At 38.8% G+C, this 25230-nt stretch overlaps 1 protein-coding gene across 7 annotated transcripts in view; it reads right to left on the reverse strand.

Annotated features, from left to right (window-relative positions):
• Positions 1-25230, reverse strand: part of LOC118420649 (serine/threonine-protein kinase N2-like) — a 50376-nt gene that overhangs the window by 17785 nt on the left and 7361 nt on the right. For 4 of the 7 annotated variants that reach the window (XM_035827520.1, XM_035827521.1, XM_035827519.1 and 1 more), the window contains exons 3-12: positions 10567-10716; positions 8859-9020; positions 8060-8119; positions 7605-7759; positions 6166-6306; positions 4320-4527; positions 2650-2844; positions 1442-1551; positions 960-1103; positions 207-282 (exon numbers count right to left, since the gene is read on the reverse strand). In XM_035827520.1, coding sequence (XP_035683413.1) covers positions 207-282; positions 960-1103; positions 1442-1551; positions 2650-2844; positions 4320-4527; positions 6166-6306; positions 7605-7759; positions 8060-8119; positions 8859-9020; positions 10567-10716 — 1401 coding nt within the window. The remainder of the gene's footprint in view (positions 1-206; positions 283-959; positions 1104-1441; positions 1552-2649; positions 2845-4319; positions 4528-6165; positions 6307-7604; positions 7760-8059; positions 8120-8858; positions 9021-10566; positions 10717-25230) is intronic. The other 3 variants (XM_035827522.1, XM_035827524.1, XM_035827525.1) reach the window with 3 other exon arrangements.

The following is a 25230-nucleotide window of genomic DNA, read 5'->3' on the forward strand; positions in this document are numbered from 1 at the left end:
AAGGTTTCCTGTAACAGTTGCCTCATTGTTATGGACAACTTGATATTCTGGGTTATTCCATTGAAACACATGGGGGAGGTCAATAAAAGATGTTTGACGAATGATAAAAAGTGTGTGAGTCAATAGTCAAAAGGGGGGAAAGAAAATAAGATACTAATAGGGTTTAATTTCCGGTGACAATGACAAAAAACAACAAGTAAACATACCTTTATGTTTTGGGAAGATCTTGCGTTGCCTCTGAAGCTTGGGTTTCCTCTCTATTACAGGGTTATAGAAGGTTACCTGGAGTAGGCAAGGATAAAAATATTCAACATGTCAACAGTACATTCTGTTATTCAACTATAGTTGAAAAACGATTTTATGTACAACGTGCCATTTCGGATTTCATATCTATCCTTACTTTAACTAAGCTGCTGAATTGAGCAAATTTTGACCGATATGGGAAAACTTACATTCATGTAGAAACTACCTGTTCCTTCTAACAAAAAAAGTCTCCAGATTGGACAAAGGAAAATGAGGATTTTTCAAGGATTTAAGGTGACACTATAGTCATATCCCCATTTTGTGCTGTCTACTGCCAATGCTTGAAATACTTTTTTTCAGCCAGGTTGGCAAGCCATAAGCCAGGTTGTACCATCACTATTGCATGTTGCCCCACTTCCAGTTACATGTACATGTAACTACATGTACTTATGTTTTATCATATCAAGAAATTAATACGACAACCTTAAGCACGTAGCTTGGTGAAAAATTGCAGTGAACAACCTGGGTTTAAAGTTAAGTTGCACCAAGCAAAATGTGGCTGCATATGCAAGTGTGCAAGTGGGTGTTTCAAGCACCTGTTCTTTCTGACTCAAAAGTCTCCAGATTGGGCCTGAATTTTCAAAGAGGTTTTAACGTATTCCCATTTAAAGCTATCCACTGCACACTTACTCAGCTGTTATATTCCCCCTGCTCACCTCTATGAAGAGTTTTCCTGTGGGCTCGATGTCCACACACAGACCATGCCTCTGGTTATCCAGGAAGTCCTCTAACCTGAGGTACTTCATCCCACATAACGACCGCCAGTCCTTCCAATAGATTGCTATCTCTAACTCTCTTGACTGGGACAACAACAAAAAAACATCAGTATGACACACATTCAAATGTTTTGTTGCAGGTTTAACTATACATTTGTTCCTAGTTTGACTATATCTTTGTTACATAAATATAATATATAAATTGTTACATCTGTCGTTGCACAACACAAGTTATAATATCTATCACTTGCTCTTATATTGTGAAAATTTGTGTGGATTTTTGGGAAAACTAAATGGAAACTGATATTGGAAATATCTGTTTGCCTGACATTGACCTTGTTTTTGATCTATTATGGCCGCCGTGTGAGAAAGGTGTATAGTCACTACAAGGTAACAACAACATAAATTGTAAGCCTACTTACCCTATCTAAGTCTATATTAAATCTCTGGTCCCAGGCTTGATTACTACATGGCTTCCACGCTGTTTGGCTGACCATTTTGTTGTCTAACTTCATAACTGCCATAACTTCATCTGAAAATACAACAAAAGAAGAGGTCAATAACCACAATACCCCATATGTGTACAGTGTAGATTTACCCTTGTTAGGTGCAATGCTTTTAATGTGAGTCGTAGAATTTGAATAAAAAAATTTCGCACCAGTAAAACAAGTTTTTTAAATATTATGAAAAATCCTCTTTGATACTTAAGCCATTAATTCTTTACTCTTGCAAAAAAGTAGGTAGGAAAAAGTCGAGATTAATTCCAAAGTAATTTTGTTACATTGAAGTTGTGAGTATATGAATGGGGGACTGCATGCAGTAAAAATAAAAAGCAACACCATATTGAAGAAGGTAGCCACTAGTTTGTAAGCAGAGCATTCAACACCTTGCAAAAAAGGTAGCCACTAGTTTGTAAGCAGAACATTCGACATTTTGCAAAAAATTAGCTACTAGTTTGTATAAACAGAATATTGACATCTTGCAGAAAATAGCCACTAATTTGTAGTCAGATTCAACATTCAACATCTTGCAGAAGGTAGCCATTTATTTGCAGGCAGGACATCAAATTCTTTGGAAAGTTAAGCATGTTTCACCTTGAAAAATTAACCCAAAACAACATAAGACAACATGCATGGTCAGAAAAAGCACAAAAACTATCACCTTCTGCATCTTGTGCTTTAAAGCAGCCTGGTTGTGTGTAAAGCAGGTGCAAAGGAAAAACATCACATGTACAGACACAGACAGACAAACTACAGCTAAATGATAATTAGGTGCAGGTGTCCTTACAAATTAGATAAAGCATCTACCAAGGAAGCATATTATTACAGTGTCTAATAGAGAAAAGAGCAACCAAAAGTATAGCTGCATGAATGACCATAACAAAGACCACCAGCTCAGAGCACCTTACACATATACTTTTATTACAATTTGCTTGTTGAAGAACATTCAAAATCCAGAATTACCAAGAATACAATGACAATCCTTGAGGATATTTTACACAAGACCAGATAATGAGTGAGTTACACCACAGAGTTACAACAACACACAGATGCATATATACACACACAGAGACACATAAACACACATAAGCACATAGACACACACACTTACCAGATTTTGTACTACTTACTTGATAAGTCCTCTGGTTTGACACTGTATGTTTTGCTGCTGTTGCGCCCGTGGAAACTTCGCTTTGCGGACATGAACCCGCCGCTCTTCGTCTCCCCCGGGCTGCTGACGGGGAACGTGGGGCTGCTACTCCGCGACCTTCCGGGGACGTTCTCTAACAAGTCCTGACAGCCCATCAGGCGTACATCCAGGCGACCTACAGTACCATGTCAGTATGCATCATTGTTACTATCACGGAATATATTCTTGACATGTGGTGTCAGTACGCATCATTGTTACTATCACGGAATATATTCTTGACATGTTACTTTTACCCCACTTCAGTTACCTGTCGACTCAAGTTATCACAGCGATGGTTTCACCATATCTGTGTGTCACAAGCCTGCTGCCTATTTTACACATATAAACAATATGTCCGCAACATATCTATATACATTTGTATGCATTGCAGAGTGCTCTGACTGAACACATGGTATTTGTAGTTTTTGTGCCTTGTAGTCTTAAAAAAATTACATTTGTGTGTTCTTGTTACATTAATATATATCCCTCTCTACAATCAGCTTTGGGGAGAGGAAATTTACCATTTTTCAGCTAGTTTTACTTTAGCTACAAAAAGTCAAGAGCCTTTGGAGGGATTGTTGTGATATTTGGTATGTGGGTTGATCTAGAGAGGATGAGTGTCAAGATCAATTTGAGCCCTCTACTGTTTTTCCTTTGTACTGCAGTTGAATTTCTAGTTTTCTCTATCGTCTGTTCTTGGCATGCGCTGCATGCTACAGTTTTTTTTGGATCCAATTTGTTCATTTTCTTTATCATTAACAAACATACTTGTTCTTTAAGATTTACTGCTTTTCCCATTACCATTCATTTTCTCCAAATTTAGTGCAATGCCAAGGGTCAAGTTCAAATGAAAGCCACATGTGTTGCACGGACACTGCCCTACAGGGTTTTCTCTATATACAGGCTGTCTATCATGACCTGGGACTGTAAATCTTGAAATACCTGCATGGGTTTTAAGGTCATAAACAGTTTTTGTGGTGACCTGTCTATTGCAAAATCATTACAACGTTTCATTACAAACATTGTGAAAAATTTCTTTTCCTCCTTAACTTATAAAAATAAGTCCCCTTGTACACAAATCACGGGTGACACTATTATTATGGACTAGCTGTCTAATTCTGGGACAGTTAAAGAAATTATTTTTGGGAAGACGATAACAATATCTGATACTGATGAACATTATCTGATCATAATGCAGAATACCAATAACTAAAGGAAAGTACTGTAAATGAATTCAAGTTCATGGGGATTTAATTTCGCGGCAGCCGGAAAACAAATCTTTGCGGTGGTTTTAATTTTGCGGTAGCATCTGATAATGCACTGTAGTCTCTTTCTGCCATGGAAAAATGTTAGCGGTGGTTCTAAGTTCGCAGTGAAGCGGCCACTGCGAAAACCGCAAACATTAAACCACCGCGAAAGTTTCTGCATTTACAGTATATGTTGTTCTAATACGTGTTTGACCAAATTCTATCTGAGATTCCCGTCATTCTGCAGAATTCTCCAGAACTCTGTCGGACGTTCTTAGAATTCTACAGAACTGCCCATTTCCAATTGCTTCTGTCACTTCAAAATTATAGTGTCCTATGTTAGATGAATCTACGCTAATCTCACCCGTCAGAGCGGCAGGTTTGGGGTAGGCTGAGTACGTCTGCTGCGCGTAGCTCCCGGACGTCCTGTACGAGACCGGGGAGGTCAGCGACAGCTCCGACTCAATTTCCTTCCTCTTGTCTGAGGCCTCGGGCATGTTCTTCAAGTGCTTCTCCAAGGAGAACTTCAAGATGTCCAGCTTCTGGGACGACTCCTGGAGCTTGGTTTGTGCCTGAGGAAGAAACAGGACAGTTGGGTTCAGTCTTGGACACAAAACATACACGTAGGCATTAAGTTGATCAAGTAAAGGTACCACTTTGGACAAATTTGAAGGATATATTATGTAGGTATTCTGTGATGTCTCAGATATCCTAACCTTTCAAATAATACTTGTACACATGTATTCTTAGCTATCTCAATGCGGACAGAAAGGGTAACATTTGCAAGCAAATGCAGAATATTTACCTTCACATGATCTTCACATGAGATATTAAAATGTATTTGTATTTCATTCAACGCAACATTTGTGTATCAAATTAACAAGTAGGACGAACTTAGCTGTAGAATTCAAAATAGGTGCTTAACTTTGACTTTGTGCTTAAAATGGGGTGCTGACAGAGTGAGCTTTAACAATGTAGACAAACATATGAGTCAAAATCCTTTTCACAAACTGTTTTTTTTTCTTAGACTAGTTAGAGTATAGCAAGCTTTGCAAATGCAGTAAAGACAGCGAGTGGCAAAATATTAGAAGATGAAGAACATTTGACAGAGGACAGTGAGTGTTCATGTTGTATTTGTTCTGATGGTATGTCAGATAAATACATGTTAAGGCTAGTTTTTGTAAGTATATAACACGCCCTGAGTTTTCATCTAGAATGAAAACAAGCACATAACTGTTACATTAATTTCAAAATCTTCAAACTAGAACATAATATTGAAACCTAAAAGTTGACCAGAAATGCATGTATCTATTACAAAGTACAGGCAAATAAAATCAAAATCAAGCGTTTTCATACAAAATCTTCATAGAACATTGAAAAAAGACTATCACACAAACAGACATTTATCAAAGCACAATAACTACCATTAACATATCATTTTGAATAGTTTGCAGATGTATTAATAATAAATTAGAGATAAATCATACTAACTAAATCAATGCCAAACTACTACTAGTAGTAGTACTATGCAAAATAAATTTTACTAACTATGGTATAACATTATCATATATTAATTATACATTTTTTCTATATCTTTGTTAATCCATATATAGATATACAAAATTGCTATCTTAAACAGCTTTTCATACTTTCTAAGGCATCGCTCCTGCAGTAGTACATTTGGTACATTAGGCATTCCACACACGTCAACAGTGATCAATATAAGCTGGTGTAACTGTATGTTAACTGGAACAGTTGACATGCATAACATTCTTCAACTCTAAAGTATACAATCACAAAACAAACTACATGTACTATATCTCTAGCATATAAGGAAAAGAATGAACTACACTTCTACAAACTCTGATACAAAATGCACAATCCTATGATAGTACTTCTCAATACACAGAAGCTCACAAAATCATGCATTTACCAAATACACTCAAGTTCAACATGATCGCTACATACTACTAAGTAATATACTTATGTTATGAAAAAGCTTCCTATTTTTCCATTTCATGCAACCGTACAAGACATGTTTTGTTAGATCAAAGTTGTACAATATTTTGCACACAGTATTTACATTACAGCTCATATTATCATATTTCACTCCCTGCATCAGTGCAAAAGAAATATATTGTTTGTTTTTTTCAGCATTGGGTTACGTCACTGCACGCCTTGTTGCTACTGGGATGCGTTGTGCCCCTTACCTCTTCTGTACACGTTATGGTCCGTTTTTGGCGCCGCCTCGTTCCGCTGCCCCACAACCTCATGTGGTAGACTCGCGGGCTCCAATGCCCGTTGGAGGCCTCCTCGCCGAGAGACATACCGGACCACCTACTCCGAGACTTCTACGGCCACCGAGACGGTACAATGGCATTGTGTACAATATGGTACAACACTGCAGGGTTCTAGCCAAGGTTTTAGCCAGGCATGCATCAAGGCATCACTTGGATGCACTGTTCTAAAAACAATAAGAAACTGGACGTACTAGATGCACTGAAGAGGCCCACCATACACTTTAGTACTAGGGAAGCCCTAAAATCCTTGCTAAAAGCCTGGTTCTAGGTGGTATATTTTAGGGCAATGGGCCACCACGCAATGAATTGTGATACCAAGCAATTTCATGAGGACAATTATGCTAATTGCCAAATCTGAAAAATGTTGATATGACCCCCTGAACTGACAAAAATATTCTTCTAGTTTCATGTGGTGTAAAAAGTCCCATCATGGGTACCAAACTATCTACCCCATTACATTGCTTTGGTACATCAGCCATTACCATTTTGCTAAAATAGTTAGAACCCTGCATTGTGTATAAGGCTTTTCATGACACTTCAAAATTGCTTTAGTACCCTATGGTACTAATGGTATGATTGTTTAAAAAAAGTAAACTTTGATATTTCGATGTAGCCAAGACATCACAGATTCTGTTACTGATATTGTGATTATCAAAATAACATGTATTAATGTAACAGTTATGAACTCAGTTTATCAGTCCATGAAAAGACATGGTAACCACCATACAGAAACATTTTGGTAGAGCCTTGTACTACTTTTATCTTTGCCACATCATACATGTTTCTGATTGGTTGAAGTCTTAATTAGATCAAATGCATGACATATCATGATGTGTTGGGTGTGATGAGTGTGTTGGTCAGCTGTATAGTAGGCATTACATTTACAGGCCTTTATGTATGCAAAAGTAAAGGTAAGTCAGCAAGCAACAGGACAGATACAGATTAGAAGAGTGCGTAACATGGAGACATCAAATGCAGGTAGCATCATTATCAACGAGTATATAACAGCGACTAAACTACTTTTTTTTTAAATATGTAAACCTTATTATTATTTCAACAGTCATCCCTAACTACCTTTGTAAAGTACAAAGAATAACTGCAAACGTAATTGTTATTTTAGTCCATTGGAAATTTGTGACTCATAAGTTCAGAAAGCTGCTAAAAGTTAAGCCTATGGTACACTACTTTCCTAATTTTAAGAAGTTACATTGGCATTCGGGCAGAAATTTCTTTTAATTGAACCATGTCGCATTTGGTCAAGTGTATCAAACTTACCAAGTAAGTTAGTGTGTTTCTTGTCGTGTCCCAGGGTATTAGATTTCTTGGTAGACATATTCCCTTGTTCTTACCTCTGACACAGCTCTCTTGTCTGTCTCTTTTCCCGCACCCAACAGTCTGACCACGTTCTTGGCGCCCTCCACGATGGCCGACTCGATCTTCATGTGATGTCTGAGGGTCGCTATCCTCAGTTCGTCAGCGCTGCCGCTTTCCAACGGACTGCCAGCTGCCGAAAAACGACAAAAATTATAAGAAATGTTTCTTGCTAACTATTCAGTGATCCGAGTCAATGAGATTTTATTTTCCATCACTTTTTTTCACTGAAAACCTGGCATACCATAAGCAACTTTAGTCAAATGTCTGACTCCTGTTGCTTACCTTGTATGCTTCTAAATGCCTCCACCCCTGTGGTGTTGCCAAAAACTAACTACTTTTACTCAACCAACAGCATGTACTGTCACCATGTTTAACCCTAACCCTGCCACCCCCACACCATGGCACTACATCAGTATCATGTATGACATACAGAGGCTTAAGTTGGCCAGTCCTCTCAGCAGACGCTGGGTTGTATAAGTGTCTGTGATACCTGTAATGTAACAAAGTCTCCATGTCTTGTGTGCTAACATGGCTTTAAGTTGTGTAATGATATGTGCTTGCAAAAACATGTCTTCCTTTGAAAAAATATTAAAAAAAACTTCTAGAATGCATTGCTAATATGTTCAAAATATCCTCATCCTATTACTACAAAAGATTTGGTAATGTTTAGATTGTAACAGATTTTGTATAAACTTGACCTACTATACTTCAAAATGCCTCTGCCCCTGAGGCGTCGCCAAAAAAACTATTACTGTCACATTCGTTTACCTTTCTGAGACTTGATCACTGGTAGCATAAAAAGAAGACAGCAGAGACAGACGAATAAGCAAGCACAAAAACTGATTCAGACCATTCTATAGGTTTCCTTTACTGCTAAATGTGATTTGTCAAATAACCAGGGCCAGTTCTTTGATATGAGACCCTTATCTATGTAATGTAATGTAACATATCTACTGCTAGTATACAGTATATGGCCAAAGGCAATAGACTGCCAGTTATCTATTCTGTAAAACACAGAGAACTTGCAGATACAGTATCAAATTCAGCCTTTTCCAAACAAGAAAGTCTAAAGGTTCTGACTTTGCAGCCTTAGCAGTCTTCTAATGTTGTGCCTTTGGGACTGGAACTTCAAACCAATTTGTTTACTTCAGTTAGGTGAAAATTGGTATGTTGCATCAGTCTGGTCTTACACACAACAAGCAAACAAACAAACAAATAAACAAACTTACATGGCGTTGCGGTGTCCCCAGACGAAGCCTCAGGAACGTGGTTCTCCTGACTAGTCTGTGTCTCGGCCTTGAGAATCTGCATGCGGATGATTTCTATCTTGGTCTTGCTGTCCTTCAGCATCTGTTGAGCCTCAGCTAGGAGTTTACGGTCCTTAGAGGAACCTGAGGGTACAAATGTGGGACTATGGTTACTTTGGATTCATCAAAAATTGGATTCACCTCTTTAGGCACTCATTATGTGTCCTTGAAAGAGAGGTTTAGACACCATTTGGGGAGGGGGGCTCTTCACTTCCATGGTATTCATGCTGTAATAACGTTCAATATGGGTGTTCTGTAGCCAATGATAACATGGGTTTATCACATGGGGTTATACTGTCATCACAACGCTTTCTATAGAACATAATTCGAGTGCCCCATTGTCTATGACTATAGTATACTGGTATTGGATGTTGGATGCTGTTGTTACAATCTTTTGTTCCAGGATACAAAATTTCTCCATTTCTGGGCATTGCGCATTGAAATATATATCGGGACTGTTGAATATTTCACTGTTTTTTTTTTCAGACCGGTCTAACAAGAAAAAAAAGGGTTTTGTACCAGTACATTGGACCAGTACCCATCTCTACTCGAGTGGTTCTACATTTTTGTCACATGCAGCAAAGTTCCCTCAATTGATGGAAAAAATGGTGTTGGCTAGAGCCCTGTTGTGCAACTTACATCTATGTGAGGCTGCAAATATATTGATCACCCCTTGTACATCTGTATAGTACAGCACATAAGTTTCCCAACCATTTAGCCATACATGACATCTACTCAAATTCACAGCCAGGCATCCTGAAACAACTGACAAAAATTTATCCCAAGAATTTCATCAACAGAACCTCAATAAGTTCAATAAGTATGAGAATGTGGCACGAAGTACAGGGAATCCCATCCAGCCAGTGTTCACATATAACAGGCAACTGATGATATCTCTTCACTATTTGGCTTCCCGCTGGTAAATACGTGTTGAACTGGTCCCTATTAAATCTCTCTTAAGGCCAAGGTTGTCAGTCTGTATGCACAAGAGTATAAAGACTGCTAGTCTTAAAATAGGAGTCTGGTCCTGACCTCAAGTTAAGGACAAGCAATCACAGCGTTGTGTACTAGTACTTGTACAGTATGGCAAAAATCATTTTGGTACAAGTCCAAAACACTGGAGCATTTACAATGAATGTGTACTATACTCATAATAACAAAGTGTTTGATCATTTTGTGAGCATTAAAAATCTGATGTGAGCATGTGAATTAAAAAAAGTTTGACCAAAAAATTGCCTTTATTATGAAATTCAAGTGGTCAGGAAGGTTGAACAAAACACAGAGTATGGTATTAATAGATTCTTCATTTTGTTCTTTCACATCTTCTTCTATGACCTTGGAATTGACCTTGCCTTTCTACGACAATAGTGAATATTTTTCGAATCTACTTTTGCATTCCACGACATACCTTTGCTCATTTCGTAGTCGCTTTGTACCATTTACAGTATAGTTCAGAAATGAACTTTCAGAAATGGCTGAAAATTGATGTGCGTGCAGATGTCATCCATATAATCAAAAACACAGCATCCATTTCCCTAAGCTCTATCTCTATCAATGACAGAAGACCTGTTTACTTTACCTGTTGTAAAATGAGTACATAAGTATTTTGTTTATTACTTGTAAGATTTACCTGTTGAGTACATGTTGAGCATGTTCTCCGCCCCTTGTTTCACCTTCATCTCGATAGTCAGCTGTTTCTGCAGGGCCGACACCCGACTGTTGAAGTTGGTCCCGCTGTCTCGCTTCGATCCCTTCTCATCTGGGGAGAACGGCTCCGAGTCTGGAGAAAAAAAAAGAAAACATACCAGGTCAAGATCGTATCTTCCCATTGTTTGTTACAAGTGTAGTCCAGTTGAAGTGTAGAGTCCATCTGGATCAAGAGATTGGGAGTTGGAATCCTTGCTGTTGTTGCATACTACTGCTAAGGCCGGGCCCAACAGGCCTGTTTGTGGAAATGAAAAATAGAAATGTTAACGCCCAAAATATACACAGATGCCCAGGACCAGGGTTGTAGCCAGCCAGAAATTGTTTTCTGTCCCCTCGATTTTGGATGGCTTCGGTACAGCTATGGAAAATTTTGAAATCTACACCTTCTGAAATGCTATTTCCTACATTTTGAGGGTTAAATTTTTGAGCTAAAAAAAAACATAGTTCACAGCAACACATTTTTTTTCTCACGGACATTGTGCGATCTTAAACAAGTGAGTATTTTGTCTGCCTCTATTCGAGCTTAAACATTGTTCAATTTGTGCCCTAGCTAATGACATGACTACCACAAAATACATTACCTACACCAACCCATTCTATTCCTGTTTGTCTTGGCTTTCTGCCAAACCTTAATGTGCTTTCTATGTCCACAACTTTACTCTGTATGTACACAAATTCTTGGAAAAGATTAACCCTTGGAGTACCGAGGAAGTAACATACGTTTCTTACAACTTCACCAGGGCAGGTCATGTTGGTGGCCTTGGTATAATTGTTAACTGGCCTTGTTTCAAATCTAGGTGGCTTGGCCACAACTTAGTTATAGCCAATTTGTGGTATTGGCTATAATTAACAACAAGAATCATATGTTATGAAGTGAAAGAAATGAAAGCTAGAAAAAACAGTTTGCCTGTAGAAGTTTGTCGGAACAAGATATTGTAAAAATTGAAAACATACAGTGTAGAACCACTGCAACTATTGCAACATTCTACAGTATTTCAAGTACATGTAAAACATTTTTAGGGCTTGTTTTTTTTTCTAAAGGCGCATACGTCGGTTGTCGCACAAACTGATGGCATTTTTCTGATAACCATGACGGCATGAGTGTTTATATCCCCAAATTTGACTGTCTTCTTACGCTGTCTTAGATCCTTGTCTTTATTTCCTTATTACTAGTAAGCTTTTCCCTTACAAAATGAAGGGGAAGATACAGGTGATTGTAGTTGTTAGTTTTATCCCCCCCCCCAACATACAAAATAAATACTGGTAATTAGAAAAAAAAGTACAGTTAACAGTATCTATTAGGTGCGAGATATGAATTACTATATACTACAACTAAAACATTAGTGCAAAACAATACAACCACATATAATCAGAACATATTTACTTGCCCAAAACAACTAATTTCATTTGAGTGTAAAGGTACATGTAAGGGCAAAGCGACCAATCTGGTGGGTAGTGTGGAAGGAAAATCTTGGCCCTTCCGCGGTGAGATTTTGCAAATGTAGAGTAAAAAGTTGGCATTGTAAGCTTAAGGGTACCTGTAACTTAGTAGTGTAAGGTGACTTAACTCTGTTAACATCAAATGTAATTTGAAGAATTTTTTTGGTCAGTTGTGGCATATCATCATTTCATTAACATTGTTCAACAACTTAATGTTGAAAATTAGCATAGTGGTCCTCATTTTAGCATGGTGGTCACAAATTATAGCGTAGTGGCCTGTTACGCTAAAAATGCACTTGCTACAGCCCTGGTCTGACGGAACAATACACAAAGTGAGGCATCTGCACTGAACAACCTTGTCACATGTGACCACAGCTACAGAGTTTGCACACATGTCCTGGGGGCAAGGAGAACTGATAGTTGAGATGACACCAGGTGAGGAGCACACACCTGGATGACATCCCCTCACTCTCACGACAACAACACCTGTGCAGGTTATTCCCTCTAACCAGCTTACCTGGACACACCTCAACTTCCTACCAATTGTTTTTACTTCTACAGCTTATGAACAAAACTGTTTATGGCAAACCGCTCCAAATTTCTGGTAGCCAAGCAGATGTTGGGTGGAAAATTTGTTACTTTTTCTGACTGGCCTGGCTTCCCTGACAGAACAAATTATGGTCACTCTGAAAACTTTATGATCTGCCAACTTTGTAATCTCCCTACATCTGTTTGGAGATTACAACATTTCACTTCTATGGTATTCTATTAGTTTTGAATCAACAATACAAAATTTGATGCCAATGGATACCTTAGCATACTGAAGTTAAAAAAATTGGCAAATAACACAATATTGCTGTTTTCTGCAGGTAAATTCATCTCAAGGTATTCTCAAGGTAAATTCTGTGTATGAAAGAGACTGTAACAGTGCAATAATGCACTAGGTAGCAATTTGCATATAAAAAGAAATTTGGATATAAAAACAAAAGCTGTGCAATCTTTTTAACTTTTAGTTGCAAGTAAACCTTCAGTGTACTAAGGTAGCAATTTGGCATCAAATTTGCATATCAAAACAAAAGCTGTGAGACCTAGCTACCAAACACCACTGGCCACTACCCAAAGATTTCCAATGATATCACAATGGAATGAACTCTCGCGAGATCTCCACTTGCGTGAGTTCATGACATGTGATATAACTCCCCCTCTATTCACAAGTGAATCATGAGCCGCACGAACAGGACGTTGCCAAGCAGAGCTCCTGTAGCGCTGTACCAGCCATGTGCAAGCCGATGACATCTTTTACTTCTGGGAACGTATCTTGCCGGCAGCAAAGGACTGAGTAGTTTCCTATGGCGTTAGTGTCACTAAGTTATATGCAACTACCACCCTACATGCGCTAGATGTTTGTGTACTGCAGGGACCAGAGTACACGAACAACCAAAGCAAGTAGTCAACTGGTTGTCCCAAAGCCTAAGCGAGAGACCTTCAGAAGATCAATAGCCTACCGTGGGCCCAATGTCTGGAACAGCCTACCGCCAGACACAAAGAGTGTATGGCTCTTTCTCATGTGGTACAGCAGTCGGAATAAAACCGAGTGTCAGTCATTTGGTACTTTGTGTAATAATAGTTGCCATATCATGTACAATTGTCGGCCAATAAAGTTCTGTTCAAGTGTAGGTGTCTTTTCTGTGTTATATCTGAACAACAGAGCGCAACACATGATATCAAGTTTCGGAGCAATTCTTCACCTTTTCTGCTGAAGAGGATATTAGTAGATGGGGGGAGCACGGGAAAGAAGTGCAGTCAAATTTTTAGCCCCCCCACCCACCCACCCCCTAAGTATTTTACAGGTAAGCATGGAATCTCGGATTCCACGATGCCTCGGTCTTCTCACCCCAGTCCTTAACTCTCCACTGAGGCAACGTGAGTGGGAATATATTATCAGTTTATCTTGTAGTAAGTTGTACAATATGGAACCAAACAAAGCAAACACACACAGATTTCACACAGACTTGCTAATCAGGGATCGTTCTGTGGGTCCAATGGATCAACAGGGGGTGCTCAAAGTGTAAACACATGCCAAGCATTTGACAACAATGCTAAAAGGTAAACAAGCCCTCCTACTACTAGTGTGTTGTGTATTGCTGTTACATGTACACCATACTAGTGTGTTGTGTATTGCTGTTACATGTAAACCATACTTCTTGTGTGTTATAATGTATTGCTGTTATATGTAAGCAAATCTTCAAAACTCTCAAAACTGCCTATTCAAATAAAACTGCACGTACATTTGTACAAGTATATGGCTAGAATGTCTCTTTGGTATGTTTAAGAAAGTATACAAACTATGCAAAGCTTTTTACGTATCAATTGATGGAAATTTGCTGCGTGTGACGGAAATTTTTTTAAACCAATCCGTCAACCTTGACGGACAAAAATCCTTGGTGGAAGCTACAGGTGGCTTGGGGATGCCGTCCACGGCCGTAAAAGCCACACACTGTTTGTTTTGCTATTGTTATTATTGTTGACGAAGTGTGTCGCCAGTGTCGCCGCCCTTTTGCATATGATAATCTCATTAAAAATCCGTTTTTCAAGATCTTAGTTCAGTCATTCTAACTCCTGGAATAGTGTTTTTGCAGTTTTCGCCACAATGGGAATTGGCTGACGGAAAAAAAAAATCGAGCTTGCTAGAGCCCTGCACTGAGACTTTCATTGTTTAGGCTATTTTTTTGCACAATTTGTTCAGTACAGTTTAAAAAGACACTGTTTCACAGTTCATTGTCAAGTTCAAGAATAGTATATGTTCACAGCTTTAGAGTTAGTATTCAGTATGGACAAGTCGCTTCTATATAAAGTAAATCTCTAAATCCCTTTTTTTATTCCAGGCTTTTCACCCTGCACCTGTGTAAAGCTACCTGTTATTGTTATGTAGTGGGCACAAGTCTTTGCAAAGTTCCAGACTTCCAATGAGTACTAAATAATGGGGGAGGGGGGTGAAAGGGGAAGTAGGAAAAGCAAGATTGATGACAGTAATTACTGTCCAAGTAAACAACTAGGAGGGCTGCCAGTACAATACCGTACAGGTTCAAAATACCCGTTGTAAAGTACTGCTGGGAGATCTACTGTGCTGAAAGATACTGTTTTGGAACAAAATGAGTAATTCCTTCAACAGAGATGGAAAAAATTTGTACTGAAAGATCATGAATACATTGTTTGGGCAATGAATCATTAATTTGAGACCTCAAAAAAATGGATACGATACGATACGATACCTCACAGTAGTGTATATTTATAATACTGTAAATGAAATTAACATTGTAGTCAGTAATTTTAGCATTTAATCTTAGCAGTGTCAAATATTTATCCAGCTGGCTTCAGAGTGATAATAAAATATTGCTATGATAAGATTTTAGCAATTGAAAAGTGACTCCTTAAGTCACTAAAATTAAGTTACTGTTAACAATTGAAGAATTTGAATAATCTTTACTATTCCAGTCATTGAAAACCATTATAAATGTCAAATTATTAATGTACATGTACAGGTCTGGACCTTAACTTCTGTACCTCTACCTCATTGTTGCATTCAGGCACACAGCCCAAAGTTAAACAGGAAACATTTCATTTCAATGGTGGGAAAGACTTTTTTTGTCTTCTTTGTCAAGCAGCTAAATAACCATACAAATGCTGCAAACATTTACAGCAAAATAAACACAGTCCTGTGTGTTACTTGTTATGGGACAGAACAAAGGTCCTCACATGTATTCAGCAGTGCTTCCTCCACTTTTATTAATGAGGAAACCGTGAACCCAAACAATAGAGGGGTCAAGGCCTATACTTAACACTGTCACGGTGACTTTTATATGAGAACACAGTGCTAATGGTGATAAACCCACTCTCAAAACAGTTGATTTGAAACGAGAAGAAATTGGACAACGATTTCACTCTTATACAATGCGCAGATACAGTAGAAGCCAGTTAATTGCCCACCGTATTAACGCACACTTCTGTTAACTGCACGGAAACCCCAAATCCCAAAACAGTGCGGTCCAGCTAGATAACTTCGCATTATTGCACCAGTCGGATAATTGCACGAAATTCACTGGCAAATAGGCCGTGCAATTAAACGGCTTCTACTGTACAAGTTATTTATACATAAAAGTATACCAGGCCTCAAAATTAACTTGTCCCAGCATTGTCCCAAAAATAAATTTCAACTGTCCCGAAGTGAGGATGGACTGTCCCAACCCTATTTTCAGAAATTATGTATTACAACAACTGTAAGTCAGAGTACGCACGCCTGACAACCGCGGGCGTGGGGAGATCGGACATTCTGATGTTGATTCGTTGATTATTTTCCTATTGTCCCAAAAGTGTCCCAAAAAGATTTTTCAGTTGTCCCGGCCTAAATTTTAGTGGCCCCGGGACATCGGGACATAGTTAACTTCGAGCCCTGTATACATAGACAGGGCTCGAAATTTGTTTTTGGTATTGGGTGCACTGGTGCACCCAACCTAAATAATTTTGGGTGCACCACATAAAATAAAGTAGAATTAGGTAGAAAAACCTAATTACAAACCTTACTGCCCCTCTTCTGAGCACCTAAAACTTTCAAATTCTTAGACACGTACTATGACAAACATTTTATTATATTTCTAACACCTGGATATCAATGATATTGTGCATAATAATATGTTTGCATATATAAACCTACGAAAATATTTGGGTGCACCCTGTGCACATAAAACAATTGGGTGCACACTCAGTCTCTCCAATTTTGGGTGCACCTGGGTGCACATGCACCCAGTATATTTCAAGCCCTGATAGAGTAGAACATCTACAAAGGAAATGACATGGCCACTTACTTTCCAGTTAGCAGAAGGATTATGTGCAAATAGTAAGCTCTAACACTGCCTAACATTTCACTCTACAAGCCTGAAACAAAATCAGCTCATGCAGTCAGAAAAAAGTTGTTAGGGGGCCCAAACTTATAGCACTTACCCAACAGCTATCCAACTTTCAAAAATCAAGACTACAGCATGTCCAGAACACAAGATATCAAAACAGAAGTTCTGCTGTAGCAACTTAAAAAGCTGCTGGGGGGGGGGGGGGCATTATCTTGACCATGGTTTTCCCGACTCCTACCCACCTACTAAATATTATCACTAGGAGGTGGGTACCGGTACAAAAAATTCAGGTCCAAGTACGGTCCAGGGCCAGGTTCAAAGTGACTATCAACTCTCCTCTACTTCGCTCTTGTTCTTTTCTTGGATCTGTAAGCCCTAAAACAAGTGAACGCCTGTCCGCATAATCCGTCCATTTCTAATTGGTCCAACATCCGGTCCACTGATTTTTTTCAGGTCCGTTTTTTCTGGACCGGTTGAACAAGAAGAAAAAAACGGATTGTACCAGTACACCATACCGGTACCCATCCCTAATCGTCACTTTATCCAAAATGCTTTTCAAGTTATGTTGTTCACAGGCAGACACGCTAAGGTAATAAATCGGTAACATATTTTGGTAGTAACTGCAGCACTCATGACCTTGTCAATGTGTCAAGTGTAAGGGGGATCGGTAATGTTCCACAGGGGGGTCAGACGGGGTCAGCTGCATGGCAGCCAGGCTGATAATGTCCGACATGTTATACCCTGGGTTGGCTGGGCTCTGCACCAGGGGTGGAATGTGTCACTGGAAACATACCAGATCACATTTCTAGTGTAGGAACCAGGGTAGTCAGGGCTTGAAATACTTTTTCCTGCATACCTGCACTGGTGCTGGTAACATTGAAACTTACCTGCACCAGACAAACTTTACCTGCAACACCCTGAATTTGGAAAGTATTGATCATACTAAAATTGTTCAGGAACCATTGCTATTTTCTCTTTTATCCTTTTAGGTGGTAACAGTCAATGCAGCTTATAACAAATTCAATCCAAATACACCTACATCACAGGACATTTATGTATAAAGCCCAGTACATAGACCAGTGCAGGTTAGGTGCAGGTAGACACCAAAAATACCTGCACAGCTCCAATTTTACCTGCACTAACCTGCATAAATATGCAGGTTGTATTTCGAGCCCTGGCAGTCCAAGCTATAAAGCCAGAATCTCAATGAAGCTGTGACCCATAGGCGAACTTGCATCCACCAGCAATTTGACAGAGGGCTCAATGAATGTCATTGATAAAAGCAAAATTTTCAATGCATTGTCTGTTGTCTTTGTAGTATACTTGTATGTTTTAGATATTAAACGTACAAGAGTTAGACTGCATACAGATGTTACGAAGGACTGTGTACTGGTACAATATACTCTGTGCCTATAAAATTGTTCGCATTTGACAATTAGGAAAACGAGTAAATATTCTTCCTTTGAGTCTGAGAATGAAAATATGCCACTCCTCATACACAGACGACAATTTACCACTTAAAAAGGCAGTTGGCTACATGTATGACTAAAAATAATTCACCAAACTAAAAATATTTAGATCCAAGTCCTTGCCCAGACTTGCACCCCAGTACCTGGGCCTGAAAATATTCTATTTTTGGAACACTGCCCTACACATGTACATAGCTTGAAATGTACATTTTTGCTAGGGCGTGGTCAGCTGTTATAGACTTGACCAGTAATCAAAAGCACTTTGGGTGCTTATGTTTCCAAGTACCAATATGTGTGTATGGTATGACAACATTTCAAATACATGTATGCAAAATCGTCATGTAATTACAAACAAGGACAAATGTACATACATACAATTCATTAACAAACTTCGTCGATGAAGATTAGACATCCAGGTAATGCCAAAAAGCAATTACTCAAGTAACTGGATATGATTTGGGAAAATGCTTGAAACCAAAAGCATTGCTCTTGGTTAACAGTATTCAACTGGCTGCAACATTTTGTTACTCCATTGCAACTGGTAAACGACAAAGTCCAGAACATGACATCTAAACTTTACTATAATCTAAGAAGTAAGATCTTTCTAAGATTTTTATGATTTGTGACAAAACAAGATGTCAGTATTGTAAAAGGGAAACAGCTAGAGACACTTCTTCAATAGAAAAGTAACATGGTTAACCACTCCTTTCACCTACAATACCGTACATTGAAGGGTACGGAATTCGAGGGCCCGTTCTTGAGTGGTTTGCAAGCTACCTCACAGATCGACGTCAGCGAGTAGTTGTTAACGGTGCGACATCCGACTGGAAGACCCCCCTTGCTGGAGTCCCACAAGGCTCTGTTCTAGGGCCCACACTCTTTATATTATACATTAATGACTTACCCTACAGATGTACTGCATGCGCGGCGAACTTGTTCGCTGATGATACTTCAGTCTCAACATCCCATCGGTCCATCTCCATCGTTACAGACTCACTCAACAAGGATTTGGCCACTGTATCTGACTGGTTGCTATGCTGGAAACTCGAGGCCAACGGAGACAAGTGTAAGGTCATGTACCTCACTTCCCGCCCCCTCCCACGTACGATCCCACCAGTCATCCTGGCCGGCACCACACTACAGATTGTCTACAGCTTCAAACACCTAGGCGTGACCATGACTCACAAACTTACCTGGTCCCTCCACGTTGAAGCTACAACAAACAAGGCCAGACGTACAGCCGGCATGCTCTGCTCTCTACGGAAGAAAATCCCCAAGACCACACTACTACAGTTGTACAAAACTTTGACTAGACCGGTGCTGGAATACGCAGACATCGTTTGGTCAGGCCTGACCAAACGCGACGAAAAACTCATCGAATCTGTTCAGTACCGGGTTGCCAGAGTGATTAGTGGTCATCACGGATTTCCTTACCCTTCATATCGTACTGTTTACGCCCACCTTGGTCTTCCATCGCTCACCTTTCGCCGCAAATTCCACACACTGACTGCCCTATTCAAACTGAGGAATGGACACTGCCCACCCCACCTCTGCAACCTCGTTCCCACTACCAGATCATCAGCCATTCAATCCAGATACCCTCTTAGAAATGGAAACAACTTGTCAATACCACTTCCCAAAAGCACAAGAACTCAGAAAACCTTCTTCCACAGAGCCACTCAGTTATGGAATAATCTCACACCCGAAACACAAACAGCTCCCACAATATCATCCTTCAAGGCCAAAGCCTGGCTCTCACTCGGTGACCCATTCTCTGTGAACTAATGTAACTATTTCTTTTGTACAGATTGTATAGATATGTATATAATGTAAATTTTGTAACCGTTTTGCTTAAACAATGTAAGTTAACGCTGGTGATTTTATGATTCTGTGTTTATTGCAGAAAATTGTATTTGTTATATTTAACATGTATGTATTCTCTCCCAGGGCTAGCCCTTGACAATAGCCCATGGCTAGTTGGGCAGCCCTGGCTGTACGCACTCAGCCGAACGAATAAATAAATAAAAAATAAATACCGTACATGGATTTATTTTCACTAGTACACTAATTTTCTATCGAAGCAAAAATGCAATGCTTTAAGTTTCCTGTGAAAACAACTTTGACATACAGTACTTAGTAGTACAATGAAAGACCCATTCATGGTGTCATGGTTTTGCAATGGATTGGTTATAGCAAAACTAAAACCCTTGCAAACATTGAAAGATCTACAGTATAGAGCAGTCTCCCAAAGTATACAAGGAAGTGATGCATACGTCTTGTACTGTACTGAGACAAGCCTGTACACAATATCGGAGGAAATGAAGTCTTGAAGACAATGTCACAAGCACACACAAGCCTTCCCACTTTCTAAATAAAGCCTCGCTTGAGTCTATCCTGGTTGGTGGGGTCAAGATATGTCAGAGCAAAGTACAGAGGCCAGGTTCCTCTAATGCTAGTTGTGTATATGTGTAGGGTAAGATTAGTAGCATGTGTTTACAACTGCTCAAAGTCAGTTGCAGGGGCAAGACAGGGTTTTGGGACTAATAGGACTCGAAATATTACTGGGTGCATGTATATACACTTTTGTAGACCCAAAATTGGAGTCGTATACCTAAGTTTGACCATGGATATACCTAAATATTTGTGAATTTCATATACATACATTTGTCCTCTAGCCAATACACAGTTTTATTTTGAATTCTAGATTCAAGCTGTGAAGAAAGGGAGTACGCTTTGTAATTCGTTTTTTTTATATTCTTCTTTATTCTATGTTATGAACCCCACTATTTTCTGCATACCTTAATTCGTAGTTTAGAAATCAGGTGTACAAGTATCCCAAAATGGATTTCTTTCCTTCAGCCCCTTTCTTTGTTTTCTGTCTTTTGTTTCCTTTCTTTTTATATGCATTTCTTTCTGCTTTCTTGACAACGGTATTCCTTATCTGTGTGTAACAACAACAGTCTTGTATTTGTATCTGCTAGCAAAAGAGGAAGTTGAGAAAACTAGAAAAGCAGACATGCCCTAGTAAATTGGTCAAAGTGCAACCACATGTTTTGGACTTGTTTCCCCTTTAATGTGAGTTGAGCCATGTAACTCCACACATAAACTTTTATGAGGCATGTTATCAGTTGCAGGGATAGGGATGGTACGGATTAGCGCATGCCAAACAAAAAAACTTATGCATGTGTTACAGGTGAATATTGTCATCATCATGTAATTGTAGTTGATGGAGTCACAGACCTCAACTGAACTGTACAGTACTTCTATTCTAAAAGAAAGTCATTTAACTACTAGGGTCAAATTTTGGTCACAGTTAATCACGTACAAAGTTTGACCTCCATAAATTATGATGATAAATTTTTTCCTAAACAATACTGTAAGTAAATTTATTTTCGATGTAACATAATCTTGCGGTAAAAGGAGGTTTTTGCAGTACTTATAAAAGACTTCGATGGTTAAAAACAATTTGCATTAAAAACAATTCTATTCAAAATAATTCTACATGTATTAGCAATACATTAGAAACCAATATTGTCATGAATTCGCCTCGGCCACTGCGGAAAAAAACACGGCAAAGATTTCATGATTTGCAATCTCCTAATAACTAGCTGGGTCAAATTCTAGAGCACAGTTCATTATGCATGAAGGTTGCCCTCCATAAATTATGATAATGACAAGGCAAACACTTTGTATGTAGACAATAGGCTTTGTCATGTTGTCACTTAGTGACCTTCAAATTACCTCTCACGAAAAAGCCTTTTATCCGATTACCGTCACATAGCCCTTTATGGAGAAAGTCAATCAAGTTACACCCTGTTTAACACATTTAGGCCACAACTATTCAATTAGCTGGTTCTCCGATTCTAAAAAAAATTAAAACCCCATAACTGGAAAAACATAATGATAATGAAGCCTGAGGACCAGGTTTGTGCCTTGGTGCCCTGGCCGTGTAGGGCACCCTTTTTTGCTCCCTAACTGTTGCTAAATGTGTTTTAGCTCAAAACAAGTCATAAAACACGCCCTAATAGCATTTGCAGGCACCACCCTCAACGTTAATCACGCCAGGCTTTTAACCCTAATCCCGGTAAACTCCCAACACCTGATCCGTTACAGACTCTAATGTGTCGTGAACATGAAAATCAAAGTTCAAGTTAATGCTTGTCCAAATCGTGAGCTTACAGAGAGTATAGGTTACACCGAGACTGAGTCACCAATAGAGTGTCTATACCATATATGGAGAAACAACCTCAGAACTGAAATGGCAACGGATAGCCTTTCTTTCGGAACTTTCTGTTGCCAATACAGTAATTGCCATACGTGGTGTAATGGCAATATTCATATGAATATCATGGCATTTGGTAAACACTGAAGGTGGGGAAAAATTATACAGTCAGGGCTCGAAATACCACATGCATATGCAAGTTTGTGCATGTAAAATTGGTGTGGTGCAAGTAAGTTTGGACCAAACTTGCACCAGTGCAAGTTACTTTTATCCACTAATACCTGACATTAGAAAAAGCTTACACACACCAAGAATATTGTCTGCCATTGAAAGGTAAAAGAAAACAACACTGAATAAAAAAAATAGCCTAAATTTGTTATTTCTAAACTTGGTTAGACATCCAGGTAAACAAAATTTGAAGACAATTCCATCTCTATAATGCTAATAATTCCTATGGTGTTGTCTTACCTTGATTTGCATATGAGTAAATACATTTTGCATACAATTTAGTGACTTTGATATGATCAACTGGATTTTCCAGTTATATGTGTTTGTATTGAGTTGCTCTAGCGATGGTTAAGAATAGTGATGGAAGTCACTCGAAGAGTCCAGAAGAAATCTATTGATCTTATCAAGTTGTAGACATTGAATTGTCTTAAATTAAGCCTAAATTCACATTTGTTGTACAATTTGAAATCCAAAATAAAATACGCTTTGGAAAACAAATATCCAAACATGTGGTCTTTATGTATCCCCATATATTTGCAAATTTTCAGAAGAAGAATAAAGGGTTAACAGTTCACTATTTTGGGTTGTGCAAGTAAGTTTCTTTTGGTGCAAGTTACCTTTGGCTTAACTTGCACTGGTGCAAGTTGACTGAAAAGTGTATTTCGAGCCCTGTACAGGGAAAGGGTTGTTTGCAACTGCTATGTCTAAGCTAACTTTCTCCTGCATTTTTTTCAAGCAACCCATACTGAATTGTTAGTTCAACATACAGTTAAAACTGCTCCCAAAGACCACTTTAAAACAGTAAAACCTGGATCCTTAATACCTGTGTCAATGAAAACAATTATCTAAGGTGCCTCCAGAAAGTGCTCACAGAGTTTGTCACTTGTATAGGTTTGACTGTAGTAGAAAATTGTGCAAGTGCACGACCTGCCCTACCCAATCGGGCAAGATTTTTCCATGAGTGAGATTTTTTATACACTTGTTACTTTTTACAGTCATGACATCAAGCAATGGTAAACATAGAAAAATAGAGGCAATAATAAGACTTCTATTGCTGGAAGTGAAAATGCATATAAAAATGACATTTGAATTTTTGGCAAGTGAAAAATTGTTTTGGGCAAGTAATCATTTTATGTGCTTGCCCAATAGAAAACTTGTTCAACTCTGTCCAACCCTGGTTGACTTCTCTTCTCCCTAAACAAACCAGTGTATGTATATCCAGTTGCTACCAGTGACATGTTCAGTTTCATGTACAGGATGGTTCTACCAGTTGTTCTTTACTTCCTGTAAAACTACTCTTGACAGTTGTGCCAAGTGCTTGGCAGTGTCATATCGGTTGGATATCTTCTAGATAACATCATATGAGCACCAAATGGCACCCCTAGCAACTATGTGGTGTTTCTTTCCCTGGGGCCAAACTGTCTGTATTTTAGGGTTGACATCCATGTAGGAAATTATGCCCTAGGTGAAGATTTGAGAATATGCAGTACGTCACAAAATCTGGAAAAGTTGAACTGTAATTTCCAACACCAAAATTGGACTTACCCAAAATTTTTACTAAACAGTTTCAGTCTTTGTCAAGGAGTGAACAATCCACTTTATAAAATTGTAAAATAGTTTGAAAATATTGCCAAGTAATGTGTTTTCAATCATTTTACAACTTCTGTTATCACTTGAAATTTTGGTATAATTTCTAATTCCCAATCTTTCTTTCTTTTGTCCGCTCACATCAGTTTTCATGTGTCCAGAGAATGCCATCCAATCAATCAAGATGGTATGGCCTGATGTCAATCAAAGAAGTCCACTTGGCAAAATGTCGTGGTAGCACTATTAGATAAATGTTGTTCAGCTGTTCGGCTAAATCTTCGATAAAATCAATCCCCGCTGTCTAACTATTTCTGATCGTTCGCCATAAATATTGCAGTCAGACAATTGTCAAACCCATTATGTCTTGTGTTACGACACTCTGCGGGCTTGCACTCATTGAGCCGACAAAAGACAGAATCGCATGGCACGAGCTTTGGTGATCAGGCAACGCTAATGGAAAAGGCCATCGCTACAACACGAAAGCTTCCACACATCTAAAGGCCTGGAAGTGGAATTGACTGGGAGAATTGCCTATGGGGGCATGTGTTGTGATTGAAGTGACCATATGTTATTAAACTCTGTGCTTTGATACATGGCTTGGGTTAATTTGGTACAGCTACAATATAATGTAGAACAGGGTACGAGAATAAAGGTTACCACTATATTCTGGCAAAAAACACAAGTACATTTCGTTACAGTTTATGACTCTATTTATGTGGGCGAAGCCACACATTTAG

The sequence above is a fragment of the Branchiostoma floridae genome, chromosome 8 (genome assembly GCF_000003815.2).
Source record: "Branchiostoma floridae strain S238N-H82 chromosome 8, Bfl_VNyyK, whole genome shotgun sequence".
Lineage (NCBI taxonomy): Eukaryota > Metazoa > Chordata > Leptocardii > Amphioxiformes > Branchiostomatidae > Branchiostoma > Branchiostoma floridae.